At 42.2% G+C, this 11,107-nt stretch overlaps 1 protein-coding gene across 1 annotated transcript; it reads right to left on the minus strand.

The window, feature by feature from the left end:
* Window positions 1–477: 477 nt before the first annotated feature.
* On the minus strand, window positions 478–10,448 carry LOC135504431 (cytochrome c oxidase subunit 4 isoform 2, mitochondrial-like). Its single transcript, XM_064923033.1, has 5 exons — window positions 10,268–10,448; window positions 3,514–3,616; window positions 1,049–1,213; window positions 835–966; window positions 478–743 (listed from the first exon to the last, which is right to left on the minus strand). Exons 2-5 carry the CDS (start codon window positions 3,614–3,616, stop codon window positions 610–612), a joined length of 534 nt encoding a protein of 177 aa, XP_064779105.1. The 5' UTR covers window positions 10,268–10,448; the 3' UTR covers window positions 478–609.
* Window positions 10,449–11,107: the final 659 nt, after the last annotated feature.

Consider the following 11,107-nt stretch of genomic DNA (forward strand, 5'->3'; position numbering starts at 1 on the left):
ATGTTAATTTAATAGCGTCCCTTGCCTGTATTAAAGCTGCTCAGAGCGTCCGGACATACATGATCTTTCACTTGTTTATATATCCCATTTAGCAGACGCTTTTGTCCAAAGCGACTTACAAGTCGGCTGGGGCCACTACTTTTGCATATGGGTGGCCCCAGTGGGAAACGAACCCACGACGCTTGGCGTTGCAAGCGCCATGCTCTACCGACTGAGCCACACAGGACCCTTGTTTACCATCCATCTTCACTCCTAGACTTTTTAATAGTTTTCTACAGAAAATGCTAATATTCTCTGCAATTTTGGGACTGATTTTTAGGGAGTGAAAACAAAGGTACAAGGATTGATTTAATATTTTTGTTGTGTTTTATACATTGAATACGGTGGACCATTTTGGAGTAGAAATTCCTTTGTTAGTGTTGAATGTGTCAAGACCACCAAGGCAATGACACATCTCACAAGAGAGAAGGAAACAACCAGTTTGTAGTTATTTATTAAATAGTAAGAGAATGGATTCAGATGGCTGGATTGCTGTTATGGCGGCTGAAGAGAGGCTCAAGGTGTCAAGTCGAACCATTCCTCCTTCAGGCAGTGGTCTATTCCCTCCCTTTACTTCCATTGTTTGTTCTTGTAGTCCCACTGGGCAGAGAAGCCCTCGATTGGGTTGATCCGCATATCCAGCATCCTCTGGATCTGCTTAGCCTGCCACTCCTCACCAAAGGTATGAGGTTGGGGTGGGTACACTGTGGGACACACAAGAGAAAAAGAACAGCAAGTTTAATAATGGCTTTAGGAAGTCTAGCAATTTTAGCAATCAACCATGAGAAATCTTACCATAGTGGCCCTGCCAAAAGACCACCAGACCAGTGATGCCAAAGAAGATGAACATCCCACCAATCACAGTCTTCCACTCATGGGACGGCATCTTCATCTCAGGATAGGTGTGGTTGAACTTCAGCCTGTACACTGGGATACAGAAGGAGATATATTAAGAATAGCAGAATTGAAGGCTGTGACATGAGAAGGAATGAGAGAGGGAGTGGCTTACAGGCGATTTTCTCCTCCTTGGACAGCGCAGTCCAGGGACCCTTCTCCTTCTGTTTCAGGCTCTTATCCGTAGAATCGAGGACATCCTTCCATGGTCTGTCTGGCAGAGGGGTGTCCAGACGATCCCAGTACATTGGCTGTGACATGTCCACTGAGTCGGACACCTCTACAGTACATGAATATATAGGACACGAGATAAGTCAAGTGAAGGGGAGGTTGAGGTAAAGGGAGTGGTGGTAAGGTGGGGTTTAGAGTAGAGGTCGACTGATTATGATTTTTCAACGCCGATACCGATTATTGGGGGACCAACAAAAAAAACGATAACGATTAATCGGCTGATTTTTTTGACACATTTATTTGTAATAATGACAATTACAACAATACTGAATTAACACTTATTTTAACTTAATATAATAAATCAATAAAATCAATTTAGCCTCAAATAAATAATGAAATGTTCAATTTGGTTTAAATAATGCAAACACAAAGTGTTGGAGAAGAAAGTAAAAGTGCAATATGTACCATGTAAGAAAGCTAACATTTAAGTTCCTTGCTCAGAACATGAGAACATATGAAAGCTGGTGGTTCCTTTTAACATGAGTTTTCAATATTCCCAGGTAAGAAGTTTTAGGTTGTAGTTATTATTGGAATTATAGTACTATTTCTCTCTATACCATTTGTATTTCATTAACCTTTGACTATTGGATGTTCTTATAGGCACTTTAGTATTGCCAGTAACAGTATAGGTTTCGTCCTTCTCCTCTCTCCTCCCTGGGCTCGAACCAGGAACACAACGACAACAGCCACCCTCGAAGCAGCGTTACCCATGCAGAGCAAGGGAAACAACCACTCCAAGTCTCAGAGCGAGTGACGTTTGAAACACTATTAGCGCGCACCCCGCTAACTAGCTAGCCATTTCACATCGGTTACACCAGCCTAATCTCGGGAGTTGATAGGCTTGAAGTCATAAACAGCTGCAGGCAAACACAAGTAAGTGCTGTTTGAATGAATGCTTATGAGCCTGCTGCTGCCTACCATCGCTCAGTCAGACTGCTCTATCAAATTATAGACTTAGTTATAACATGATAACACACAGAAATACGAGCCTTAGATCATTAATATGGTCGAATCCGGAAACTATCATCTCGAAAACAAGACGTTTATTCTTTCAGTGAAATACGGAACCGTTCCATATTTTATCTAATGGGTGGCATCCACAAGTCTAAATATTCCTGTTACATTGCACAACTATTCAATGTTATGTCATAATTAAGTAAAATTCTGGTAAATTAGGCAGCCCAAACTGTTGCATATACACTGATTCTGCGTGCAATGAACACAAGAGAAGTGACACAATTTCACCTGGTTAATATTGCCTGCTAACCTGGATTTCTTTTAGCTAAATATGCAGGTTTAAAAATATATACTTCTGTGTATTGATTTTAAGAAAGGCATTGATGTTTATGGTTAGGTACACATTGGAGCAACGATAAGCACCACAACGATTATATGCAACGCAGGACACGCTAGATTAACTAGTAATATCATCAACCATGTGTAGTTACCTAGTGATTATGATTGATTGATTGTTTTTTATAAGATAAGTTTAATGCTAGCTAGCAACTTACCTTGGCTTACTGCATCCACGTAACAGACAGTCTCCTCGTGGAGTGCAATGTAATCAGGTGGTTAGAGCGTTGGACTAGTTAACTGTAAGGTTGCAGGATTGAATCCCCTGAGCTGACAAGGTAAAAATCTGTTGTTCTGCCCCTGAACAAGGCAGTTAACCCACCGTTCCTAGGCCATCTTTGAAAATAAGAATGTTGTTCTTAACTGACTTGCCTAGTTAAATAAAGAATAAATAAAGGTGTAAAAAAAAAAATTGGTGTCCAAAAATACAGATTTCCGATTGCAATGAAAACTTGAAATCGGCCCTAATTAATCGGCCATTCCGATTAATCAGTCAACCTCTAGTTTAGAGGTTTATAGACCTCAGAGCATTGTCTTACGTCAGATGGTGTCACTCCTCCGTGGCGCTTGTCCCTCAACAAAATCAGATCAGTGCAGACGGCCATCATGCTATCTGACGTGAGATAATGGACCTCAGAGAAGAAGATTACGCTGGGTGGTAAAGCAGGGACGGATTACGAAACAGCGACGCAAGGCATGTGCCACGGGGCCCCCATATTCATTTTTTGAGGGGATTTCTGGCCCCACTTGAGGACTGGGGGCCTCCAGATAGCATATGATAGCAAAATGTGTAGAATTGCAGGAAATAAGCTTTAAAGCTGCAATATTCATGACAAAATGTGGACAAATGTTGAGATGAGCTATTAAACGCCAATGAAAAAAAACATCTGGTCCATGACAAAAAGTGTAGAATAGCATTATAAAACGGTGTATTTTTTGCTCTGCACCATGGGAAAATGTGTAAATGCAATAAATTAGCTGATCAAAGAATAGTACCGTGGTGGCCATGGCTTGACATCCTTGCACCACTGCTCGTCAGTGCCACCACCGCTTGCTTGGAAAGCAAGCACCCCACACGTCCTGTTGTCAGGTGAAGCATCTGAAAGACAGGTGAGGAACAGAGACAGAACAAGATTTATCCCCCGTCAAAATATATATGTTCTGAACTGACCAGTAACGCTGGAGACACTCCCTCTCATGGTGACTAGGTATTTTAACAATAACCCAAAACTTCCCCTCTGCACCATGACGTTAAAAAAAATGGTTACTGATGAAATAGGAACTTCAAAGGCTATTTGCAAAAGCAGAGCAAGATTTGGTGTGAGTCCTCCGATCCTCAAAAAGTTATACAGCTGCACTAATGAGAGAATCCCTTCCTGATATGTCAACTACTCTGCATCTGACTGCAAGGAGCTACAGAGGGTAGTGCGTACATCACTGGGGCCAAGCTTCCTGCCATCCAGGACCTCTATACCAGGCGGTGCCAGCGGAAGCCCCTAAAAATGTTAATAGACTCCAGCCACCCTAGTCATAGACTTTTCTCTCTGCTATGGCACGACAAGCGGTACCAGAGCGCCAAGTCTAGGTCCAAAAGCTTCTACCCCAAAGCCATAAGACTGCTGAACAGTTAATCAAATGGCTACCCGGACTATTTGCATTGACCCCCCCCCCCACCCCTTTTTTACGCTGCTGCTTCTCGCTGTTTATTATCAATGCATAGTCACTTTACCCCTTACCCCTACCTACATCTACATATTACCTCAATTATTTCAACTGACCTGTACCCCCACACATTGACTTGGTACTGGTACCCCCAGTATATAGTCCTGTTATTGTTATTTTATTGTTACTTTTAATTTTATTATTATTTAGTAATATATATTTTCTGAACTCTTTATTTTTCTTAACTGCAATGTTGGTTAAGGGCTTATAGGTAAGCATTTCACCGTAAGGTGTTGTATTCGGCGCATGTGACATAAACGTTATTTCAAATCCATAGGCTAAGACATTACAGCCAAAAAGCACAGGCTCACCTTCTTCTTCTATGGTATTATGGCATCTGCAAACAAGCGTTAAAGGTGCATGCCGCCACCTACTGTAAGGGTGGCAAACTATAGAAAAAATAACACCGTGACACAAAAAGGGAAGGGAAAAGGAAAATGGAAGAAAAATTGCCCTACCGACTAACCCTACACCCATTAAAACCTCACCACTATTCCACTACTTAGTCCTATCTGATACTACAGCATGCCAACAGCCTGGGAGGATGGGACACTATCGTTCAACACATCTTGTAAGTCTTCTGCAGTAAAATCGTGTACACCCAAGTCATTCTCGGCAACTGCCACCACAACATGTACTTTCTGTGATTTATGTTCCATTTTTGAGGTACAGCTGAAAACTAAGGCTATTAAAGCTAATAAACCAACCTTACTGAAGCACATTATTCCTATAATTCTCTATTGGCCTTGGCTTACTCACAGGGATCCTCTCAGGATCCTTCACCCTGGACCCATCTTCCTCTACTACTCTCTTCACTACCTCAGCATACGACACCTTCTGCACTACTCTGATCCTGGCAACCTCAACCTGTCATTCTCTCACCAGACACTTCTGATCTCCAGGACCATGGGTACCCCTACAGTGAACACACACAACTTTTTCCACTGATACTACACATTCCTTTGTCTCATACCCTCCTGCACACTTCTCACGTCTAGGAATCTCCCTCATACACACTGCTGCAACATGACTATAAGCTCGGCATTTAAAACACTGTAATTGGTTCGGGACAAAAGCTGTCATCAAAACTCAGCAGAACAGACAGTGTCTTCTCTGTTTCACCACGCTCTCCACCGGGTCTGCGTTGCACCAAATGGGGGTCCCAGACACCGGGAATCTTCAATTTCAGTTCACCCTCCTCAGCACTTAATGCCACCCCTGTTATCACTACTTTCAACAGCGACCTGCTCCGGAGAGCAAAGCAATTCACAGTTCTTGTCCCTAGTCGCGTGATGCGGAGCGCCTGCTTTCTCTGGACGGCAGAAACAGTCCCCAATCTCTTCTCCACCCAACCAGACACCACATATGGATCAGCCAGAAGGCAGGGGTCCACTTTCTCCAAACATGTCACTCCTTCATGACCCCCATTGCGAGGTTCGGACATAGAAGCCTTCTCCACACCTTCCTCCCTACACAATTCATCCTCACTATCACCCAATTCACGTCCAGAGCTACTGGAATACTGCTCACCCCACTGGCACTCACCCTCACCCCATTGTCTCCCTTGGAACTCAACTCCTGATTTATCAGGGGGTGCTGCAGCCTACTTCCCTTGGCTATGGGCTAGCCACATCTAAACTTAATGTAAACAAATGACAGAAGTTACATGCACAACTGGCTTGTTGCCTTTAAAATAGATTTAATAAACTTATTTAATTTAAAATCACAAAAATAATAGTGTTTTATTGTCTAGTGAGTTGTGTGAATATTTTAAAGTCTCATTACCCTTGATTTGATAATGGACTCTTTGGAGAGAGACCATGAAGTTGCTTGGCACCAATTTGTTATTTATGGTAGGTGGGTTTAAAGGTCTTGTTATGGTGCCGTAAGGGGCCTTGGATGAAATTAAAATCCAGGCTTTGTTTGGACACCTACAGTTAATTACACTTTAGACCCCATTTCCAGGCTTACAGTAAACTCGATCAGAGGGGTATACTACGAAACAAGTTTGAGGAGTTACCAAGATAACTTTAGTCAACTCTGAGTTTAACTTTAGATAACCGACACCACGAAAGTGGCACACCTTTAAGCCAGGTACATTTCTATGGAAACAACGCCTTCAGAACTAATTTGCTCCAGGGCAGGCTAAATCAGGGCTAACTCCATTTATCCTGAATGAAGTGCCTGAGCTGCAAGTTGAGGACCAATTAAATCATATTCCCTCCCCCTCATCCCCTTCATTTGCGTATTTGCGTATTTGTTTTATTATATACAGTTGAAGTCGTAAGTTTATATACACCTTAGCCAAATACATTTGAACTCAGTTTCACAATTCCTGACATTTAATCCTAGTAAAGATTCCCTGTCTTAAGTCAGTTAGGATCACCACTTCGTTTTAAGAATGTGAAATGTCAGAATAATCATCACATTCCCAGTGGGTCAGATGTTTACATACACTCAATTAGTATTTGGTAGCATTGCCTGTAAATTGTTTAACTTGGGTCAAACATTTCGGGTAGCCTTCCACAAGCTTCCCACAATAATCTGGGTGAATTTTGGCCCATTCCTCCTGACAGAGCTAGTGTAACTGAGTCAGGTTTGTAGGCCTCCTTGCTCGCACAGGCTTTTTCAGTTTGCCCAAAAATTTTCTATAGGCTTGAGGTCAGGGCTTTGTGATGGCCACTCCAATACCTTGACTTTGTTGTCCTTAAGCCATTTTGCCACAACTTTGGAAGTATGCTTGGGGTCATTGTCCATTTGGAAGACCCATTTGCGACCAAGCTTTAACTTCCTGACTGATGTCTTGAGATTGCTTCAATACAGCCACATAATTTTCCATCCTCATGATGCCATCTATTTTGTGAAGTGCACCAGTCCCTCCTGCAGCAAAGCACCCCCACAACACAATGCTGCCACCCCCGTGCTTCACGGTTGGGATGGTGTTCTTCGGCTTGCAAGCCTCCCCCTTATTCCTCCAAACATAACGATGGTCATTATGGCAAAACGGTTCTATTTTTGTTTCATCAGACCAGAGGACATTTGTCCAAAAAGTACGATCTTTGTCCCCATGTGCATTTGCAAACCTTAGTCTGGCTTTTTTTATGGCGGTTTTGGAGCAGTGGCTTCTTCCTTGCTGAGCGGCATTTCAGGTTACTTTGATATAGGACTCGTTTTACTGTGAATATAGATACTTTTGCACCTGTTTCCTCCAGCATCTTCACAAGGTCCTTTGCTGTTGTTCTGGGATTGATTTGCACTTTTCTCACAAAACTACATTAATCTCTAGGAGACATAACGCGTCTCCTTCCTGAGCGGTATGACAGCTGCGTGGTCCCATGGTGTTTATACTTGCGTACTAATGTTTGTACAGATGAATGTGGTACTTTCAGGCGTTTGGAAATTGCTCCCAAGGATGAACCAGACTTGTGGAGGTCTACAATTTTTTTCTGAGGTCTTGGCTGATTTCTTTGGATTTTCCCATGATGTCAAGCAAAGAGGCACTGAGTTGAAGGTAGGCCTTGAAATACATCCACAGGTACACCTCCAATTGACTCAAATTACGTCAATTAGCCAATCAGAAGCTTCTAAAGCTATAACATAATTTTCTGGAATTTTCCAAGCTGTTTGAAAGCACAGTCAACTTCTGACCCACTGGAATAAAGATACAGTGAATTATAAGTGAAATAATCTGTAAACAATTTCTTCATCTGTATATATTTCTATCACATTGCACATTTAGTAATGACAGAATGCATTTTAAACTTCATGCACAGTAAAACTTTTGTAATAAAATTATTTTATCATAAGAGTGGGGGAAAAATGTTATTGTGTATTAACCTCTACAGAATCGGTGTCCCTAAACCGTGATATTTGTTGCTCGAAATGCAATAATTTGGGCAAAAAAAATGCACATTTGGGCAAACTCCTGGCAGGCTTGACATAAATATAGTGTAGTGATGTACTTCTTTACTGGATCAGTCTGCACACTTTGCACACACACTGCTGCAATCCTGTGGACAACATCTAAATTACAACTTGAATCCTATCTCAATGTATGGCCTTTCTCTTGTATTTGAGACTATGGAACGAAACATTTTTTTTTAAACTGATGTTTTTTGGTTTGTATTGTCTTTTACCAGATCTAATGTGTTATATTCTTCTACATTAATTTCACATTTCCACAAACTTCAAAGTGTTTCCTTTCAAATGATATCAAGAATATGCATATGCTTGTTTCAGGTCTTGAGCTACTGGCTGTTAGATTTGGGTATGTCATTGAAGGCGGAAATTGAAAAAAGGGTCCGATCCCTAAGAGCACATCAAAGTACAAAGAAGGCATTAACGATATGTAATAAAAGAAAGACAGCGCTTCTGAAAGCCTATTTCACACCATAGCCTGCTGAGTTTGCAAGATAACTTTTCTTTCATTTTGATTTCAACACAAATTAAAATGTGGCTCTGACTCGCCCGTGGATTGATGTTTCAGCATTGTCTCAATGAAGAGTTTGGCATTTGACTAGCCATGTGTGACATGTACATGCAGTTACAAGACTGTTAGAGTTAAGCCTTTCGCAGGCTTCCCAGTCAAAACAGTTTTTCTTGAGGCAAGTCAAAATTCAGTAGCTGAAGTCTAGGCCCCTTCGTCAGTGATTGGTCAACAGTACTACTTCTATTAGGAGTGGGAACTATGGATGGGATTCTTCAATTAAGTGTTTCTTGTCATTTAACAAGACAACTAGTTTTCATGCACTTTTTCTCACCTGAGTAATACTGCAACAAACAATAAGTTAGATGTAAAATTGCGTGACTAAGACCTCCTAGGCAAAAAAAAATGTTACAATTAATTTCAGATTTAGATTAATTCTGGCTATGTTGTTGCTACAGCGTCTCAAGAGTATTTTTCAAGCGAAGTTCTTTGAGTATGCTTGAGTTTCACCTAGCTGAGTTCTGCCAGGAGCAAACCAAACTTAGTATGTGGGCATCTTTTGCGGCAAGCGGACGAGCGGATTAAGCCTGCGCTGGAATGTGAAGCTAACTGAAGCTAGCTAGCTTTAGAACACCCTGTGTAGACCTGGCTTTCATCATATCATACCCCTAAGCTAATTTGTTTGTATTGCAGAGTCTAATATGGTCTCTCTATCTCTCTCAGATTCAGATAAGCTCTATTAGCATGAATGGCAAGGTGACTGTTGCTCACTCTCTCTCTCTCCCTCTCTTTCACACACACACACACACACACGCACACACACACACACACACACACACACACACACACACACACACACACACACACACACACACACACACACACACACACACACACACACACACACACACACACACACACACACACACACACACATACTGAAGCCAATAAAAATGGTGGAAACTGGCAGTTGGTCAACATCAGCAACCATGTCGCCACGTCCTTAATGACCTCCACACACAGTTTGGTGGACTGTCACACAGACACATCCATTACATTACCCACTTTATGAGACCTTTATGCAAAAGAGTTTGACATAACTTTTGAGTGTTGTTCTCTATAAAATGCACAAAGAAACTATATTGTGCAGACATATTATCAAGGAGTACAGTGTGAATTGATGTCCAAATATGGAGTTGTGTCTGTCTTCTGTTGTGGAGATGTTTACAAATTTAACTTGTGAAGTCTTGAGTTGACACATATGCCCCAATGCCCTAATGCATCATCTCAAAAGGCATTGAGAGATATGACAATTATTTGTTACCAAATACAGCACTGCATGCTATTAACACAATCCCTTTCACTTTCCCTCCCACAACAGCCTGAGTTGGTATGTTACCAATGATCATGCCTGTTGCGCATTTGAAAACATTTTTGTATTCTAGAAGTCTGTCTGCAGAATCTGTGTTAGAGTTCACTTAACTCTGCATGCCCGCTCCTGACCCAAGTAAAGGGTCTAAATGACTGCCCCACCCGCCTCTACCTGACCCAAATAGCCAGTCCTGTTAGACCCCAGAAGTTCGGAAGCCTTCAGCTACTCACAGTTGTGCTGAGAGTGGACCTTTAGGAAAAAAAGACGGACAAATAAGAGCAGCCCCTCTTCACTTTGCTCTGGCGCACTGTCACTGTGTCTCACTCTTGGATCTTTTCGCCAACAAACAATCACACTGACCAGGAAAGGCGAGTGAGAGAAGGCGGAGGGATAGAGGCAGGGAGGAGGCGGGTGAGAGTTTAGACCGAGAGAGACTAAACTAGTGCAAGTAAACAATCTGAGAAAGCATGTGATGCTACTGGCAGATTGGACCAGGACTAGGGTTGCACTGTAAAACATATTTCACAGACCCTATATTTGAGGCTCCTGAAAACTCTCTTTAATAATCTTCTCTATTCCACCTTCACAGAAAACTCCACAGTGACAGAAAGAGGGAGCCATTGGAATGCAGACAGGTCAACTTTGGGTCAGTTTATACAAGAAGGAGGGATCTTAATGAAGAGTTGCTTTCACAGTGAAGAGTAAAACATCCCTAGAGAGAGTGAGATACAGAGAGGCCATGCAAAAGGCTGAAATAGTGTGACCAAGAGAGAGTGAGAAAATGCGAACCGTCAAAGTTTGTGATAAGGGAAAGACGAGGGACGACCTTGGATCAAGTTCAGGCCTGATTTAGGTTTAGCCATGCAGGACCTGGGCCAGTATTACCCCTGGCAGTTGTTTAGCTGCTAGTATGTGATTCACAGGAGGGCAACCAATGGTTGAGGGCGCTGAGGGGAAAGGAGGGGAGTGGCAAGAGGGGTGAGTTAAGGACAGGCTGGCTGCACAGTACTGTATGCTGTTGCTGTTCAGCCAGCAACCATAAACAGCAGCTGTTAAAGTATTTTTTGGTC

Source organism: Oncorhynchus masou, chromosome 18, assembly GCF_036934945.1.
Source record: "Oncorhynchus masou masou isolate Uvic2021 chromosome 18, UVic_Omas_1.1, whole genome shotgun sequence".
NCBI lineage: Eukaryota > Metazoa > Chordata > Actinopteri > Salmoniformes > Salmonidae > Oncorhynchus > Oncorhynchus masou.

Excerpts from the sequence above, each read along its gene's own strand:
- LOC135504431 (XM_064923033.1), bottom strand. The coding sequence starts at position 3,616 with ATGCTTCACCTGACAACAGGACGTGTGGGGTGCTTGCTTTCCAAGCAA. Across the intron at positions 1,214-3,513 it reads GTCAAGCCATGGCCACCACG|AGGTGTCCGACTCAGTGGAC; the intron begins GTACTATTCTTT and ends CATGTACTGTAG. Across the intron at positions 744-834 it reads CTTTTGGCAGGGCCACTATG|TGTACCCACCCCAACCTCAT; the intron begins GTAAGATTTCTC and ends TGTGTCCCACAG.